A 20,169-nucleotide genomic window follows, 5' to 3' on the forward strand; every position below is an offset into this window, starting at 1 on the left:
TTATAAAACAAATGACAACAATTTCTTATTTAAAAATAAAGATTTGTCAGTATGATATCTTTTTATTTTTACCTCTTTTGATCAATCTTAAAAAAATAAACCAAGATAATTTCTATGTATCTGATGACTTAAAAATTAAATTCAAACGCTCTTAAGTAGACAATAGCATTATAAAACTTAATTTATCCTATTCAAATTATTTGTAAAGCTTCCAATATTAAGATATATTTTAGAGCTTATAATAATTTTCTCTATTGAGTTTAAAAATAGATTTTTCTTAGAAGTAGCAAGAAAATTCTGTTGAGTAAATTACAAAAATTATTCAACATCAGAAACAATTAAATAGCCTAAATTTAATTTTTAAAGATGATGTAAAAAGACAAGAATTAACTGATTTATTTTCTGTCATTTTATAAATTCCGAAGTTGAGAAAGCTTAAAATAATAAATAAAGATAATCTGATTTTATAAAATTAAAAAAAAGAAATTACTCTCAATTTCATAAAAAATTTAAAACACATTTAAGTTTTTGAAATAAATTTCTTATTTGATTTATTAAATAAATAACAACTTGAAACAAAAATTAAAAGACATCTACTTAGGTTAATAAAAATCAATTAAAAACATAATTTTTTTGAGATTGAATTTGATTCATTATTTTGAATTTAATATTCCTTTCAATAAATATTTCAATTATAAAAACTTTTTTATAAATGAACAAGTCATTTATTTTAAATAAAATTATTTTTTAAGTCAATAAATAAATATAATTGAATATAATATGAGTACTTATTTATTTATTTATTTATTTATTTATTTGTTATTGTATGGCAGCTGAAGAAATTAATTAATGAGGAAAAAAAATATATAATTTTAAGATGGTTAATAATAAATTACAATATTTATTATCTTATCTATTTAAATTAATGAAATATAATTTAATTCTTGATGACATTTGATACAATATTTAATTTTTTACAGGTTTATTTAAATAAATTTAGTATTGAAATTAATGTTTTTAATTAATTATTTAGTTTATTGAAAGATCAAACAATTTGTTTTATTGTTTTAGGGCCAAAATATTTTTTAATAATTAGCTCTTCAAGGATCAGAACTAATCCTGAAGAAGCAATCACTGTTGCTAAAATAATTAAGAGGATAACTGTATGATCTTAGATACTACTAGCAATGTTTAAGGCATTCAAACAGTACTCAGGTTTTATAATAACCAAAATTCCATAAATGCTTGAAAGAATAATCCAAGGAAATAAGAAAATATTTTTATATATTGGTTATTTATAAGGGTGGGAGACATAATAGGCTAAGCATGATGACATGTAAAAAACGTTTATCATGAGAAAAATTATTGAGTTTAGCTCTCCTTGCATAACATAGATCTTTAATCCGTTGCTTTCTTCTAACTCTGAAGTTGCTACATGCCAGTTTTAGGAAGTAAGAATAAAATATCCTATGATAAAGGCAAACCCGAAAATGATAAATTATGAATACATTGAAAGACAATTAGACAATCCTTAAAATTTATCATCTGGAGTGTAAGGTTATAATTTATTTGAAGGCTTACTTAAAGCTAAAAATACTAACAAAGGCATTCCACACATAAAACTTAAATATGTATATTAAAAACCTCCAAAATTCTGTGCTTCTTACAATAATACCATAACTCCAATATACTTCATTACATTCTAAGTAACAATAGTCCTAAATATTTCTATGTTCACTGTCATTGTACATCTACCTTTTTATTTTTATTGAATAAATATAAATTCAATTTTTTTGCTCAGATTTTGTTAATAATCATAGCATTTAATTTTAAATGAAATCGAATTCTAATTACCTTCTAGTAATACTCTCACAACACAACTTATTGAGTCTTTGCTCGAAGAAAAAGGAGCTGAAAAAGCTGCATCTGCAGCAGCAAAAGAAATACCAATATCTCCTATTATTTTTAATATAAAGATAAACAAAAATAAAATAAAAAATTTTTATTACCTTATTTAATAGCTGCACAGTCGTTTGAACCATCTCCAATCATTCCTACTTTTTTACCTGAGCTTTATATTATTTCTATAATAATTCTTTTCTACTCAGGCCTCATTCTTGAGAAAACGATTGTCTTTTGAATTAATAACTAACATAAATCAACTTTGTTTGAGGTTCTGCTTTGCTTTGAATTATTAATGCTTTTGTTCTCAGAAGCCCACTCATCAAGGGAGGAATCTGATTCTGGGGGTTAGATAGGGCTTATGTTGTTAATTTATTTAATTTAATTATAAAAGAAATCAAGCACTTTTCCAGTAATTACAAGTTGTTCATCGTTTGTGAGTAATAGTTTTAGAGTTTAAATTTTAGTTAAACTTTCATGCTAGTAAGGTAAAATTTATTAGTTTTCTATTAAGTAAAACTTCAATTCTTAGTAATCTATATTGACATAGTAAATTTTCTTATTACCATTTAGTATTCCACATTCAACTCCTGCTTACAAAGTAGTCAGAGGATTATCACCAGAAATAATTTTGCATTCAATTTAGGCTTCTTTTAAGCTTTAAATAGCTTCTGAAGTGTCATCTTTCAGTTTATTTTCAAAAATTAAAAATCCAAGAAAATTGAGTTACTTTTCTAAGCTTTCTCTTGGGCTCTATTTTCCTTCATCTCTGGAATTCAACTACCTATGAGCCATAGCAATTATCCTAAATCCTTTTATTGAAAGAGAATTCTAAAGAGATTAGAAATTATTAGGGATAGTTGATTAGTCACATAGCTCTTAAACTTTTTCAGGAGATCCTTTTAGAAAAAGCTGATATTAATTTTTTTCAGAATCATAAGCGACACAAGACATAGTTTGAATATCAGATGAAAATTCAAACATCCTTATAACTTGCAGTTCATTTTTAAATTTTGGATGACTTCCTTTGAATTTTATATTGATATCATTTTCAACATTCTATATATTGTATTCAGAAAATTTAACCATCTCAACATCTAACATATCCCCAACTAAATTATCGTTTACCAAATAAACTCCATGACATGTACTAAAAAGGTTATGTTGCAAGTCTTATTATTTGTTTAATTGTTATACTAGCTCATGAGTTATTAGTTAGTCTAAATTTTCATTGTAATATCCAATTACATTCATACCATTCTAAGTGAGAGTCCCTGTCTATATTTTAATTTAGAGTATTTACAAAAAGAATTAAATAGTTGCTTTAAAAGCATGTTTAAGAGAAGTAAATTGAAAAAAAAATTTAATTGGAGACATTAAAATTAATAATAATTAAAACTATTTTTAATAACAATTAAATAAAGGGGTGGGGAGGGGTTAAAAAATTAGGGAATATATATATTTTATTTTTTATAAAATTTTTATTAAAATAAAATTGAATGAAAACATGTTTTAACCCCTAATCTCCCCCCTCTCATTGAATTTATTTAAAATATATTTAGAAATGTAAAAACAAAAATAATGAATTAATAGAATGATAAAATATTAATTAGATAGACTAAATTAATAATACTTTATCAAAACACATGTGTGTAATTTTCCCTGAAATAAATGTTTTTTATGGATCTATTCCATAAATATCAAACGATTTTAGCCTCATCAAAGCAAGTGTTTAGCTTAGAGAAACAAAAATAGGTAAGAAAGGTGGTATTATCCATGTGACAGTATCAAAGAATCTATATAAGTAGAAATAAACAGGAAAATCTAACTAATACATTCTATAGATCATGCTAAAATAAATAATTAAAACAATAACAAGAAGACCTTTTAATTGAAAATTATTTAAATATAAAAAAAATATATTAAATATAAATAAATAAATAACCTAGTATATATTTCATAGAATTTTTGTAATAATCAAACTATATTGGCTTAGGATATAACACTGACCTTAGAATCTAACCTTTAAATGAATGGAATCCGACTCTGATAACTTTTGCTAGAACCTACTTATTTTAATCTGACTTGGACTAATATATTTCTGTGCCTTCATATAAAATATACTTCTAAATTATTTTAATAACTAATTAATAAAGACTCTTATCTTATATAAATGTTATATGTAAATGGTTGATTGATTAATTTAGAATACCTTATTATTTTTGTTGTAAGAAAATTTTTCATTTGTAGATGGTAGAGAATATTTAGGAATAGGAAGAGATTCTCCTGTTAAAGAGACCTCATTTAATAAGGCTTCTCCTGAAATAAGAACACAATCACATGGAAGAATTTATTTATCCTGTAAAATAATGATGTCTCCAACTACAATATCTTTGCTCACAACTTAAACAATTCTGATACTTTCTCTCAAAGAAGATTCAACTAATTTAAAAAATAAATAAAGGCATTCAAATTTAAATATCAAAAATTTATGTTTTTTAAGTAAATATTGATAATTAAATATATCAAATAATAATTAATTAGTAATATCCTTAAAAGCATTTCTTTGACATTTGTTTTGTAAAATCTAATATATCTTAAGAACTAAAAAAAATTATATATTAAGGCCCTTATCATTAAAGCTATAAAAAGCTTATTGAAAATATATATCTAAATGATGTTTTACTTACTAGTAGCAAAATAAATGTGTTTAATATTATTTGTAAATTTAATAATTTGACAAAAGTAAGTTAAAATATTAAGATTACCATCCTTTCTAAGGAGAGTAGCATTTTCGCTATAATGAGCCATTTATTATATTTTTTTTAGTGATATTCTCATTAAGATATAATTTAAAATAGTTATTGATAAGGAGACACTGAAAATAATTATAGAAAATTAGATATAGCTTTCAAAAACCCATAGAACTATACTTATATATTGTAAAAAGTAGAAAGGAGAAGTCATTTCTTTGAATAAATAATAAGGTAAGGAGGGAACATCAATCAATTTTTGACACTGACCAAATGCCTGCTTGTTTACAATGGCCTGGTTTTCATCTAAAAAATTTCTTTCTTTTAATTCGTTAAATGTCATTTTGCACACAGGGTATTCTAGAGCTTAAAAATATTGATAATCTTAGACATTATAATATATGTATTTTATCATTCTATTTTCAAAGCAGTAAACTTCATCTTATTATGAGTTATCTACTTATTCTATCTGCAGCAAAATTTTTTCTAGCTTTTGAATTGATTTTGTTTAATCTGAGTTATCAACTAACACATGAGTGCAGTCCTTGATGTTATTAACGTCTTTGTAAAGAAAAGATTTTCTAATCTTAAAAAACCATCTTAGTAGGAGAAGAAATAATCCTGCAGTGATGAGAGAAAGAAAAGCAGCTAATATGAGTTTTAATTTTTTAACTCTCAATAAAGTTATATTTTCAATTAAGCATTCTCCCTCAACATTTGATTGATTTACAGCTAATTTGCTATGAATATTGCTCATTAAAAGCGAATCATTCATAGTCCCTTTCATTCTTGCTATTTACTCTTTAAGATAATAAATTCAATGTTTTTCAAATAAAAACAAATCTTTGGCGAAAATAGAGTTATTGATGGGAAATCTAATGAATTAAAACACCACAAATACATAAAAGAATATATATTATACTTCCTCTATATTATCAATTAATTTTTGATGATAGATCCAAAAAAATAGTAGAGTGATTGATACTAACAATCTTCACTTGCACTCTTATAATAAAACTTTTTTAATTTTTTGTTACCTCATCTAAAATATTTTTTTTTATTTGATAATATTTTTAAATGGCTAAAAAGTTACAAAATCAATGAAATACAAGAAATTAGCTTTATAATTTCATATTAAACGAATGTAATATTATAATCAAATCATTAATTAATAACTGTAAATTAAAAAGCTAAATTACTGAGTTAAGAGGAATCATATATAAATACAATTTGGATTGTTTTTAATCTTATAATAGAGATATTTTGTAAAATTTACTCTTATTTTTTAATTTATACTCTCTTATGAAAATAATTTTTTTTAAATTTTGATTTTAAATAAATTAAGCTTTGAATTTATTTTCATTTTAATAAAATAAAATAATAATTAATTGTCAAATCAGAAAATTAGTTTAATTGATGAAGATATTTTAAATCAATTTCTTCTTTTTATAGCTAAAAATATTTTTATATCTTTAAACTTAAATATTTATTTAATTAATTCCTTTATATTTTAAAATTAATTTATAATTAATTTAGCAATAATTACTATTTAATAAAAACGAAATCAAATTAGAACTTAACTATAAAAATAAACTTCCTATTTTTTGCTTAATTAATATTTTTGATAATTATTTTTATTTTCTGATAATTTAAAAATAATAATTAATAAATAGATCAAATCTGATAGATAGATTTTTCTTATGTCTACTTAAAATGATAGCATATAAAAAACGATAAAGTGTATTTTAGTGGGAGATAGATTTGTTGGAAAATCTGCTATATTTTATTCGCATATTTATGAAAAGGTTGTTCAATATCTAACTAATCAAGCTGATTGTTAAGTTTTGAGATTGAAAAAAGTAAAAATAAATATTTCATATTAGTTTATCTAGTATATTTTATATATTTTAGGGAAATGTAGAAATTAAATTTTAATTTTGGGATTTGAACGAGCTGACAAGAGAAAAAACATTAAAATATTATCGTTAAACTTCTATTTTAATGATAATTTACGATGTTACAAACAGAAACTCATTTACAAATATTAAAAATTATTATAAAGATTTTGTTGAATAAGAAAACCAATAATCAATTATTGCTCTTGTTGGAAATAAAAAGGATCTAAATGAGTCTAGATTAGTTTCATTTTTTGAGGGTTAAAATCTAGCCAAGTCGTTAGGTGTAGAGTTTTTTGAAGTATCTGCTTTTACGGGTGATAAAATTAAAGATTTGTATGACTTCTTAATGAATAAATAAATTGATTTTGTCGAATATTGAATAATTTATAGTAAGTAGATAAAATATTCTTTAAGGATTTAAAAGCTTTAATTTTTAATTTAAAAAGAAAAAGATGACTAAAAATTAATAAAATATATTTTATTTATAATGAAAACAAACATAATCAAATAATTATAAAATAATTTATCAAATACTTTTTAAATTTTATAAGAAATGTTTTCCTATTTTGTGAATTTGTTTATGTGATTGGTAAGTATTATTTATATATTAAATTATTTTTTTATTGTTTTAATTATTATTTAAGAGATAATAGCAATAAATGTGCATTTATTTGAAATAACCATTTTTTAAAATTCATCTTAAAAACATAATAAATAATAAAACTCAATAAACTTTTTTGAGAAATTACGAATTAATTACTTTATTTATTATATAAACTCATTATTAAAAATATTTTGAAATTTTAAATTTTTATAAATTTATTTATGCCAAGTTTATAACATAACTAACTATTTTAAATATGTCTCTATAAGAATTATAAGATATTAAAATAAATTGATGTTTTTACTCATTCTAAAATATAATTAAGATCCTCATAAGCAAATACTAAATCTTCAAGTTTATATTTTTGTTTTTGTTTATATATTTTTTAATTCCAATTAAATTTTAAAAATGAAAAAACCTTAAAAATAGTTTCTATATTTTTTCATAATATATTAAGTCTAAAATCCCACTTTTATATAAGAGTAACAAAAATGAAGCTTAATTATGCTAAAAAAATTAAAAAACTATTTTTTTATAGGTTTTATCTTAGAAGAAAATATTTATTGTTTTAATAATTTATAAAAATACTCCTTACAATAAAACTTTATTAGTAATTTTCAAATTTTCAGATAAAGCAACTAAGTAAGTAGATAGATGTCTTAGAGAAAATCTATACTCAAATAAACAAATATAAATAAACAATTTTTAAATATACTTTTACAATTTATCAGAATCCAAAAAAATGTAAAGTATTTTTTTAAAAATTATTTAGCTTATCATATATATAATGTAATTTGTAAATTTAATTTTTAATTATACCCATTAATTTAGAACAAGTTAAATTATCAAGTAAATAAAAGCGAAATATTATTTTAAAATATGCTTTATATTGGCTTATAAAATCAAGTTAGAATTTACTAATCAAATAATTTTGCTGTTATTTGCTTAATTATTATTTTTGATGAATCTTTTTATTTCCTGATTATCTAAAAATAATAATTAATAATAAATCAAACAAATCTAATAGATACATTTTTCTTATGTCTGCTAAAAACGACAGTAAATAAAAAATTATAAAATGTGCTTCAGTGGGAGATTAATTTGTTGGAAAATCTGCTCTATTTGTTAGGTAATTTCATGGAAAGTTTCTTCGATAAAAAACCGCTGGAGTTGATTTTTAAATTTTCGTTCTGAAAAAAGTAAAATAAATATTTCGAATTTATTTTTTTTAATAGATTTTATACATTTTAGGGAAATGAAGAAATTAAATTTTAGTTTTGGGATTTAGGTTATAGGAGTAGATAAGAAGGATTAAAAGTTTATCCTTAAACTTCTATTTTAATTATGATTTATGATATTACAAACAGAATCTCTTTTACAAATATTTAAAAATATTATGGAGATTATGTTAGATAAGGAAATAAAAAATCAATAATTGCTCTTGTCGGAAATAAGAAGGATCTAAATGAATATAGAGAAGTTTCATTTTTGGAAGGTTAAGAGCTGGGTAAATAGTTAGGTGTATATTTTTTTGAAGTATCTGCTTTTACAGGTGAAAATGTTAAAGATTTGTATGAGTTCTTAATAGATAAGTCTATTGATACAGTCTAATTTTGAATAATTAATAATAAGTAGATATTCTTTATGGATTTATAAATTAATTTCATAATTTTATTTTTTTAAAAAAAAAAACAAAAAATTAATAAAATATATTTTATTATTTAAGAAAACTTAATCAAACTATTTATAATAAATTTATAAAAATTTTATTTTAATTTAATAAGAATTTATTCATATTTATCTATTGCTAATCCTGTAATTAAAATATCACGAACTGTGTAAGTACAGATGGTGATATGTCATTTAAATTTTATGATTTTAAACTAATTTTACACTTTCTCTATTTTATAAAAATTAAATTTTAATACATTTGGTTTTAAATTAAGCCTCTGATTTATTATTTTTTTAAAAACAGAAAAATTAATTTAATTGCTAGATATTTGAAATCTATTTCCTATTTTAACCAATACAATTTTTTTATATCTTTGAGAGATTTTAGATCCTTAAATATTTATTTAATTAATTAATTCTTTGACATTTCAAAAATGTTTTTCAGATTGAAATTAATTTTGCTTTTATTATTGCTAAATAAAAAAATATTTTAAATCTAAAACTATATAAAATCAATCATATTAGAATTTGTTATTTATTTTCGGTTAAATATTATTTTTGATGATTATTTTTATTTCCTGATTATCTAAAATTAATAATTAATTGATATAATCAAATAGGTAGACTTACTTTTCATATGTTTGCTAAAAAAGGCAGTTAATAAAAAAGTATAATATGTATTTCTGTAGGAGATGCAAATGTTGGAAAATCTTCTATATTTGCAAGGCAATTTTATGGAGAGGTTCCTCAATAAAATTCCCTCTATGTTGATTATTCAACCATATTGGTGAGAAAAGTAAAATACATATTTCAAATTTAGTTTTTTTAGTAGATTTTAAACATTTTAGGGAAATGAAGAGATTTAATTTAAATTTTGGGTCATAAATCACCTTCACAAACATTTAACATCATAATATTATAGAACTTCTATTTTAATTATGATTTACGATATTACAAGCAGAGACTCATTTACACATATTTAATATTATTATGAAGATTATGTTAAAAAATGTAATATAAAATCAATAATTGCTCTTGTTGGAAATAAGAAGGATCTAAATGAGTTTAGATAAGTTTCATTTTAGGAGGGTTAAGATCTAGCCAAATCATTAGGTGTAGATTTTTTTGAAGTATCTGCTTTTACAGGTGATAAAGTAAAAGATTTGTATGACTTTTTAATAAACTAGTCTTTTGATACAGCTAATTTTGAATGATTTATTGTAAGTAGATATTCTTTATGGATATATAAACTTCATTCTTTATTCAAAAATAAAAAAAAGATAACAAAAAATTAATAAAATACATTTTATTATTTATGAAAACTTAAACAAACTATTATAGATTTATCAAAATTTTATTTTAATTTAATAAGAATTTATAAATATTTATCTATCTTCATAATGCATTATTTGTTTAATAAATAAATAAGCCATAATTACTAATCTAATAAGAAAAGTCACATAATCATAAAGCATATCTTTTTATAATTTATTAATTTCAATAGGATATTAAAAAATTAAACTAAAAAACCTACACACTCTAAATTAAATCATATTGGCTATTGGCTGATAAGATCAACAATTTATATTTTTTTAAAATAAAAAAAATGAAAATACATTAGAAAAATTAAAATGTTAAAATAATTCATTTTTGAGAATATTTTAAATTCAATTTTTGAGGTAATTATTTTAATAAGATATTAGCAATAAATAATTATTCACTCATATCTTAGTTAAAGATTTTTAAAAAAATTTATGTATGTTAAATAACAGAATAAATATTAAAACTGATTAAACTCTTTTTCGAGATTACTAATTATATTATATAAACTGAATATGAAAACACTGTAAGACAAAAGTCAACTTTTAAATTTTTTATAAATCTAAATTAAACCTATAACATAACTATTTTAAAAAGGTTTTTATAATGATTATAAGAAATTCAAATAAAAAAGATAATTGATGTATTTACTTATTCTAAAATAAGTAAATACTGAAGATCCTCATAAGTAAACACTAATTTCCTCAAGTTTTGATGTTTTTGCATCTATTTTTTTAAAAAGAAATTTATTTTTTAAAATTTCCACATAAATATTAACCCAATTTTTATTTTCAAGGTATAAATTATTATTGTATGTAGTCTTTTAGTTTTTTTAATAAATAAAAAACATGTAAATAAATAAAAGATAATAAGATTTACAATTTTACTTCAAAAATTTGTGTTATCTCACCATTAAATAATTTAAGTAGAAAAATTGCAAAATTTATCTGTTATTACATTAAATTTGTAGCAATAAACCACAATAAGTTATTATTTATTTATTTATTTATTTATTTATTGGTTTTAATGTGAAGTCATTTAAAATAATGGTTTTTAATAAAATTAATACAACATTAATGATTTGAGCATAAAGACTGTTTGCTGGCTGATTTTGATTTAAGAGTTAGTAACAAAAATTATAAATAAATTTAATGTTTAAAATTGAAATGAAATCAATAAATATAAACCCTTGCTCAAAAGAGGGCTAGTTAGTCGATTGGTTAATAGTTTTAATAAACTGTAAGAATTTCTATTTAAAGAAATTGACTCTATTATAATTGTAACCTAAGAAAATAAGTAATATATAATCCAAATTTTATGTTTTTTATTTGTATAAAAACGAAAATTAACTCACTAAAATCGAAGTTATTTTAGGTTAATTAGTATTAATAATCTGAGCGTTAATCCTTTTTAAAAAGAGATATACATATTGTTTTTAGACTAATTCAAGCATATAGTAATCGACTATCATAATTTCGAAAATTTTAATTAATATAAATATTCAATGCATATTAACGATTAGATAGGCATTTGAACTTTTTTTATTAACTAAGAATTTTTAGAAAGTCTTACATAAAAAACAATATAAAAATGAAATACTATCAAGTAAATACATCTTTCTCAAAGTAAAACAAGAATCAAATATTTTATTTAAGTCTTTTAAAAACAAAAACTGTATACAATTCACTTAAAAAAATGGTTCAAATTTTTAATGTAAAATCAAACAAATTTGCATAAAAAGATAAAAATTGTATAATCATAAAAAAATTTAAAAGTGGTTGATTAATAAAAAATGGTAATTTATCTTTCATGTCTTGAATAATATAGCCTATGTAGAATCATTATATCCTAATATATTTTATGTTTATAATAATATCATTATTTGGATTTAGGTTTAGATTTTTAATGCATTATGAAAATGAAGAAACATTTTGACAATTTAGTACATTTATTAGATAACATTTTAAAAACTTAATATGCTAAAAAAAGTAAAAAAAGAAATTCGACCAAAATATTTCCACATAAAATTAAAAAATGTTTTATTGATTGTTTAAAACAAATATTCAAGCTAATAATTTTTGAAAAATCTTGTGAATTTTCATTTCTTTGTGCTTTTATTATATGATGATAGTCTGAATTTTGAAAGGTTTTTAGCTTTACTATTATTAAATAACTAAATATTGTACAAAATTTGAATGACTTGATTAATAAATAAATTTATTTTTACTTCTTATTTGGTCTTTTTAGATTATTGATTTCTATTTTAAAAACCTCTTAATTTCTCTAAAAACTGTTTTTGTTATCTTCAAAATCACTATCTTGTTTGGTTGTATTAATAAGATTATGCTTGTTTTGTAGTTTAAATATGCTTTTTTAAAATTAAAAAGCAAACATTTTCTTAATTTTGTTTTTATAACTAACATTAATGAAGGAGTAAATTTTATAGCAATTATTTTCACAAACCAAACCAATTATTATCTAATATCAAACTCTTCTAAATATTATCTAAAAATAAAATAATACACTTAAAAAAAACTCTTTAACAAATTCTAATTTTACTGTTTACAGTTTAAGAGCAAAGAAGGTGAACTGTATATGTAAGTATTAATAAAATAAATGGAATTAGCGTTAATGGTTTTATCTTTCAATTTCAAAAATATTCTTTTCATAAATGAAAAATTAACAATAATATTCATTAATTCTTAAAATTCAAATAAATAAAAATATTATTTTCCTCTCTAGCTTAATTTTGATGTCATAAATCATAAATGCTTGCAGACATTTAGCTATTTTTATCCAAAATTATGATTGGCTATACAATTTATATATTTTTAAAGTAGCTTATTGAAATTATGCTTACTTAAAAAAATCATTTTTTTGAATTAAAATTACTCATGGCAATAAAAAAATAAAAAGAAAATATTCACTGCAACTTAATATATTAGGTATTTTTTAATTTTAATCTATCATTTTAAAAACATTTATGTTGACTTTTAAAGTGTTTTCAGACAAATAATTTAGAGATCAATTTTTTAACAATATTAATTTTGCTTGACGAATGATAAAAATTAGTCTAAAGAAATAGATAATTTTTTAATTTATTTAAATTTTTGAACAAAAACCCCACTTAAATTAATCAAGTTTCTTACTATTTACAAACATTTTCCAGACAGAAAATAATAAAAGCTAAGTAAATTATTTTTAGTTTTTTCATTAATCTCTGTATTCAAATTTAAATAGTTTTTTCAATATAAACGAATATTTAAAATATATAAGATAGTTTTTCAAAAAGAATTAACTATGAATAAATGTTTTTAGCCCATAAATTATATTATAATAATTTTTTACTCTAATTTTAGCCAAATATTATGGATGATTGATATTTTAAAATTTACATTTTATAATTTTTTTATAATCAAAATTGAGAATTCAGTTGTATGGAAATGATAGCGATAATAACAATGATAATGTGATTGACATTATTTATTATTAATTTTGTAACAAAGAACATCATTCAACTTTCTAGAAGAAAAATTTATTTAAACTTGTAGAGAAACAGTTAATATAAATTGAAAGCTAATAGTAAAGTAAATCTAATTATTTAAGAATTAATTTTAAAAAGATATTTATAAATTTTGTGAAAGTATATATATATATATATATATATATATAAATTTTAAATATTTTGATAGAATAATATATTTATTTTCAAATATTATTTTAAATTTCTCTTTACAAACAATTACTAATTTAGTAGGTATAAGTTAGTTTGTCTTAATTACTAATTTTTTATTTATAAAACCACAACTTAAACAGAATTTATTGGAATTATTTATTTAAATTAAAAAAATAAATCAGTCAGCTAAATTCAATCTATAAAAAAAGACTTTCTAAAACCCAACAAAAGAATTAATCTTCAATACGATTTTTCTGTGTTTAAATTATGGATTACGAAGAGAATAATCACTTTTTAATTTAAATAATATTACTAAATAAAAAAGATTTTAACGTATGTATAAAAGAAAATTTAATTTATTTGTAATTTTACTGTCTTTTAGCTTAGTATATAGCTAGTCACCTCAAAATTGGCTATACTCGCCCTAATTTAGCTACATAATTAATTCTAAGGATTAGCAGAGTCAGTTTTCTAAAATCAAAGTTAGCACTCTTACTGGACTTATTTTTGTTTCCTAAGGAGATGCAGGTTTGATGGTAGTCGATCCATCATAACAGTTTAAAGTAATAGCATCTTAAGCAACTACAGACAACATTATGGGTTTCACAGTTACAAGAGATGCGAATTATGTCTTTATGAGCAATAACGGCTATCTGTCAGTATTTGATTTTTCTAGTAGATAAAATCTAGTCTAAGTTGCTTAAGATAATAGCAGAGTTTTCGTAGTTGATGTCAAGCTTAGCCCAGATGAGTAGAATTTATACATCTTTCAGATTAATGGAAATGTTAGAATATTAGATATTTCAAACAAGATCTAGCCTACATTTGTTGGAAGTATAACATGGAAAAATAGTTAAATATATACAGGACTGGTAACGCCAGATGAAAAGTTTATACTTTTATGCTAGGATAGCTATGGCTTAGCTATTTTTGCATTAAATAGGACACCAGGTTCAGTAACTGGTACTTTAGTTGGTTCATTTCCAGGACTTACGCAAGGCTATTCTCATAATGTTCTTCTAACTCCAGATTCAAAATACATTATCAATTTAGACTTTAGAAATGGCTTAAGTTTTGGAGATTTTACCTAAATAACTTCGGCAAATCCTAGTAGTTATCCTTTGACTCTGAATTACTATCTCAATTAATGGTGGCCTTCAAGACTGACAATACCATCTCCTTATTCCTTCTGTTTAAGTAATGATGGAAACTTTATATTTTTAGGAGTCAGATCTATAGGTATCTACACTATTGATTTCACTAATAAATAAGCTCCTAATACTTATATGTGGTCATATTTCCCATTTCATGGAAATGCAATAGCGCTCTCTCCGACTGGAAATTACCTTTATTTTTCTAATGCAGTCTCTCTTATGATCTTTAGAAGAACGGCACCAATTGTTGGGCAGAAATATGTTAGTTTATATAATAGTTTATAAACAAAAAGTTTTAACTTATCTAAAACTAGATTCTATTGGAGGTGCGACTATGATCCAACTAGAAAAATATACACTGGAGCATTTAATACTGATGGAATTTGGTTCTTAGATGTTAGTATTCCGACTTAATTTAAAGTTGTTACTTAAAAATTTAAGCCAGCAGGTTAAAGCGCTCCAACAGATTCAATATACTATAAAGATTCGCATCAAACATTAATAACATCTATGAATGATGGAATTAACTTTTTAGCTGTAATTGATACTTCTGACTATGCCAATCTTAATATAATATAGAAAGTACCTTTGGGATAGCCTTTCCCTGGTTATATCAAAGATTTTGATAGCAATAATAGTGATACTATGTTGGCATGTTCTTTGGATAGGACTATAGTTTTTGTTGATACTTCAATTTTAGGTAGCTATTTTGTGATTGCTATCTGGAATTTTTTACCACACATGAAAGGATTTACAACAGGAGTAATGGTATCTTCAAATGAAAAATATTTTGTAGGTGCATGCAGAGGCTATGGATATTTCGTGCTTGACATTACCGATTTGAACAATATCTTATTTGTTAATTACATAAATTCAAATGGCGCAGAGCAGGTTTATATGTCTTTTGCTTTCAATTATCAATTTTATTTGATTGATGGGCTAGGTGGTCTATACATTATGGATTAAAGAAAATTACCAGAGTTTGTAGCTTTTTCTCAGGTAACTCTTGATGGATGGACAAATGATATAACTTTTTTAAAAGGAGAAAAAACAGTAATTGTTTCTACTTTACAACAAGGAATGGTTTATTTATTGGATATATCAGATAATACCAATCCTTTTATAGTTTCAAGCTATTAATATGGGACTTAAAATGGTCTTTTTACTTGTGTAACTGATGATTTCTCTAGGCTATTTATTAACAACAATGTTCAGATGAGGCAATTACCTCTAACTGTTTAAGCTTATCTACATACAGATTTTATCTAAATTTATGGATATAGCCCAGAAGGAGACATGCTTTTTAATATCATCAATGATCCAGATGAATTTAAATTTTCAGTTGGCTAAACCATTAAGATCAATATATGCTATCTTTATTAACCTTTAGATTTAGTTGTAAGCAGAGTAACTCTTTATCAAAAACTAGTACCATATCCACTACCATATTGGATAACATTTAATCCGGTTGAAATATCCTTTACAATATAAATTTTAAAAGAAGCAGTAGATCCAACTAATCTTGATAAGCCTTTACTAAATACTTTGGTTTTAACCTCTTTGAATCCTCTTGCCTTTACTGATTTTGTGTTCACTAATGGTGACTGTTAAACAACTGTATCTCAAGCTAACTCTATTTTCAGCCAGCTTTAATCATCTGGAACTATAGATGAAAATAATTTAGTTTCTCCAGATTTGAACTTCGATGATTAACAATAAATAGCTTTCTAAGATACTACTCTTTTCCCAAATTCAAATCCTACATAATAAACATATAATCTCTGCGTAAGTGGGTTAGTAAAGTATACTCTTTTGAATTCTATACAGTTTACTCCAATATACATCAACATTTATCCTTCACTATTTCTTATCATTGACAATTCTACAATGGATTATATTTAGACACAAGCGCAAACTGTCAACATTATTATAGAAATACCTAAGTTCACTGGAAAATTTATTTATGTCGATCAACCCTCAGTTAATATTTAAGTTAATTTAGAATTAAACATACTGAGTATCACAGGATTAATATAAAATGTTAATACTTTTTTAGCAAAAAAAATTATTATTTTCCCAATTCCACCAAAGAAATATTCCTAAATAATAGCAACTGTAACTGTTTCTGATTCGATGAATTATCCTATTATCAGAGAGCTTCCTGTGTCTTAATTCCCATTTTTAGTGTAAAAACAAAATATTGAAATCAACCCTAAAAAGACACTTCAAAGCTAATTCAGCGATGGTATCTTTATCTTAAATTAATTTGGATTTACCATAGATCCTTAAACATTTGTTGTGCCAGATTTTAATACAACTATAACCTACAAAGTTCTTATCTTAAAGGGTAGCAAATTTTAACCATTTGATAATACAGATTGGCTTTAATATAACACTGAAGGACATAATTTCTATGGAAACCCTCCTTAAGAAACATTTTAGAAAAGTTATACTGTTTAAGTTACTGCGAGTGATGGGTTCACAAAGATATCAGATACTTTTACAGTCCATGTAACTTAACTTCCTATCCTATTTGTTTTATAATGGATAGCAACTATTCTTGGTCCTTTAACAGGAGTATTAGGTGCCTATAAATTCAGAAACGTGTTTTATAATGTCCTTTATTCAAAAAGGACTAGATATAGTACAATTATATGCAAGCCAAATGAGTCATTTTACTACAAAATACCACTCATCCTTAATGAATAGAGAGCTGCTCGCCAAATTGTCAAACGCCTATTAAAAATATTGGAACACAAAAAAATAACCTACAATAACATTCTTCAAAACAAAGTTGGTATCGGTTAGCAAGAATAGATCAATTCATAACCAGATACTAATTAAAAATTAATTTCGCAAAAAAGTTAATAATCAGCCAATTTTGATAGTAGAAATAATGATATTTATTCTTTGAGTTAATCATTTAGAAAAAAGCTACCTTCTTTAAAATCATCGAAGAAAAAGTAGAAGATAGAAATATTTTATCTTAAAGAAAATGGAGACTTAAATTATGCAGCATTTAAATAAGATCTCATGCAATACGATATCTAATTCAATCTAAACGGGGATCAAACATCAACTAAAAAGTAAAAGGATGATTTGGAGGATGAAATGGTAGCTCTCAGTCAATGCTTAAAATATCAGTTAGTAAAAAGACTAATAAAATTTGATAAAAAATGTATTGCAGTTGTAAAATATTTAAAGAAATACTCGCTTCTTCTAAATCCTTAACTATCAGAAAGCGATTGGTATAAATACTACTTAACAATAGAATCAAATGAAGATTTAGATAAGCAAGGTCGTGTGTACACATTCCCTTTACTTTAGCTTAAAATCAATCAATTTTTATAGCCCATTTAAAAGCTTAATTTAATTGATTAGGAAATTATGTAGAATTTAGATGAAGAAAATGTTAATAATTTAATTAGAGAAAACATTTACAATACCGTTTCAAGATAAGGATTAAATTTATACCTAGTTGAATATGCCATGATTGCAGAAGCTTTAGGTATCTCAGAAAAATCATCTAGTTCAATATTCCCTAGCTATGGAGAATCAGTTCATCTAGATCCTCACCAGATAACAAGCCTTATCGCTCTCAGATATGCACCAGGAGAATATTTTAAATGGTTAGAAAAACTTTTAGGGCTAGATTATAAACCTTATGGTCCAAAAGGTAATATGTAACTTCCAAGTTGGCTTACCTTAGATATGCAGCAAGGTTTAATTCTTATGAAAGGAGTACCTGAATTGTAAAATGTTGAGGATATTCTGATCAGAATCTATACTCCTTCTGGCTGTATTATTAGACACTTTATTTTGAGAGTAGAAGAAAACTAGTTTGAAGTTTAAAGAGCTAGAGAAGAATCATAATCAAAAGTAGAATATTCCAAAAAGGGAAGCAAGTAAAAAAAGAAAATTTCTAAATTAAATGATTAATCATAGTAAGATTCATAAGAAGATCTTTATTAGAGTGATGGTAGTCCTTTGTATGATAAATAAAGGCAAAGCTATTTCTCTTAAATGACAAAAGGATCTCCTAATTTACTTCCAAATAAGAAAGATGAAATTAACGAAAGTAGTTAAAGCAAGCAAAAAGAGTAGCAAGAAAAACAATAAAAAGAATTGGATGAAGAGGAATTAATGAAATAGATTTAAAATATAGAATTATGATTTAGTTATTTTTATTTTTTTTGTTGTTTTTGTTGTATTTTTTACTTTTAAACTTCAAATTGAATTAAATCATTGAAACACTATTATTATTTATATTTTTTCATTAATCATAAATTCTAACTATTTGCTGTTGTTTTAAAGGTAAAAAAATTAGCTCTTATTTTTATTAATTCTAATTAGATAGCATTAGTTGATGAAAAATTTTTGATTATTACTAATTTTTTGATACCCCTAAGTATTTTTATTTTCTTCAAATAGGGCAACAATAATATATACCTTACTCAATTATAACTAATTTATCTTCTAATATAAAATAAATGATGAAAATATTATTTGTTTAAAAAATATTATTTATTATCTCTCATAAATTAATTTTACTTGATTGCTATAAATAGTAAAAATTAATTTTAGTTTTAAATTTAAAGTATACTCCAAATTAATTAATAAAAACAGTCTATTTATTTAATATTTTTTGAGTTATGAAAAGCCTCTATTAATTAATTAAGATTGTGTTGTAGACACTTTAAATAAAAAAATATTAGCCATTAGAAACATATTTTAACGATAGACGCTTTTAATAGTAGAAAATGCATTTAGAACCCATATTTTTAATAAAATCAAATTACTTTGTTTAATATGTTCAGTTTAACTTAGATATTTAGATGTTATCAATAAAACGAAAGAAAGCCTGTTCTACTTACTGAAATAGTAAGTTCAATTAAAAAGGGTTAAAAGGCGAAAGCCAAAACTTTTTTCTTAAAAAGAAATAAATAAATTTTTAGTTTTTAATTAGCAGAGATTTTCAGATTAAAATATTATTAGAGATCCATTTTATAAAGTGTTTTTAATTTCAAATTATTTAAATAAGATTGAATTATTTAATTATTTGGAATAATGACTTAAGAGTTAGTTTTATTCTTTAGTAAATGTAAATTTTAAAATGAATAGATTTTGCAAAATTTTACTAATAGAAAATATTCATTTTAAAATTCAATTTTTTTATTGATTAATGAATTAA

The 20,169-nt window shown here is 22.6% G+C and overlaps 5 protein-coding genes across 5 annotated transcripts; 4 read left to right on the forward strand and 1 right to left on the reverse strand. All coding sequences in view use genetic code 6, as the record gives it.

Annotated features, from left to right (window-relative positions):
* Nucleotides 1-1,045: 1,045 nt before the first annotated feature.
* TTHERM_00201670 (E1-E2 ATPase family protein) lies at nucleotides 1,046-5,442 on the reverse strand (the record flags this gene model as incomplete). The annotated part of the gene is made up of 7 exons (XM_001007051.2): nucleotides 1,046-1,755; nucleotides 1,855-1,956; nucleotides 2,010-3,180; nucleotides 3,536-3,786; nucleotides 3,848-4,028; nucleotides 4,115-4,344; nucleotides 4,671-5,442. The coding sequence occupies 7 exons, from the start codon at nucleotides 5,440-5,442 to the stop codon at nucleotides 1,046-1,048; spliced, it is 3,417 nt and encodes a 1,138-aa protein (XP_001007051.2).
* Nucleotides 5,443-6,355: 913 nt separating this feature from the next.
* TTHERM_00201680 (Ras family small GTPase) lies at nucleotides 6,356-6,932 on the forward strand (the record flags this gene model as incomplete). Its single annotated transcript, XM_001007052.2, has 2 exons — nucleotides 6,356-6,514; nucleotides 6,567-6,932. The coding sequence occupies 2 exons, from the start codon at nucleotides 6,356-6,358 to the stop codon at nucleotides 6,930-6,932; spliced, it is 525 nt and encodes a 174-aa protein (XP_001007052.2).
* Nucleotides 6,933-8,197: 1,265 nt separating this feature from the next.
* On the forward strand, nucleotides 8,198-8,774 carry TTHERM_00201690 (Ras family small GTPase; the record flags this gene model as incomplete). Its single annotated transcript, XM_001007053.1, has 2 exons — nucleotides 8,198-8,356; nucleotides 8,409-8,774. The coding sequence occupies 2 exons, from the start codon at nucleotides 8,198-8,200 to the stop codon at nucleotides 8,772-8,774; spliced, it is 525 nt and encodes a 174-aa protein (XP_001007053.1).
* A 691-nt stretch (nucleotides 8,775-9,465) lies between these two features.
* On the forward strand, nucleotides 9,466-10,042 carry TTHERM_00201700 (Ras family small GTPase; the record flags this gene model as incomplete). The annotated part of the gene is made up of 2 exons (XM_001007054.1): nucleotides 9,466-9,624; nucleotides 9,677-10,042. The coding sequence occupies 2 exons, from the start codon at nucleotides 9,466-9,468 to the stop codon at nucleotides 10,040-10,042; spliced, it is 525 nt and encodes a 174-aa protein (XP_001007054.1).
* A 4,117-nt stretch (nucleotides 10,043-14,159) lies between these two features.
* On the forward strand, nucleotides 14,160-19,151 carry TTHERM_00201710 (hypothetical protein; the record flags this gene model as incomplete). The annotated part of the gene is made up of 1 exon (XM_001007055.1): nucleotides 14,160-19,151. One exon carries the CDS (start codon nucleotides 14,160-14,162, stop codon nucleotides 19,149-19,151), a length of 4,992 nt encoding a protein of 1,663 aa, XP_001007055.1.
* Between the last annotated feature and the right edge of the window lie 1,018 nt (nucleotides 19,152-20,169).

Source organism: Tetrahymena thermophila (genome assembly GCF_000189635.1).
Source record: "Tetrahymena thermophila SB210 genomic scaffold scf_8254815, whole genome shotgun sequence".
Classification (NCBI taxonomy): Eukaryota; Ciliophora; class Oligohymenophorea; order Hymenostomatida; family Tetrahymenidae; genus Tetrahymena; species Tetrahymena thermophila.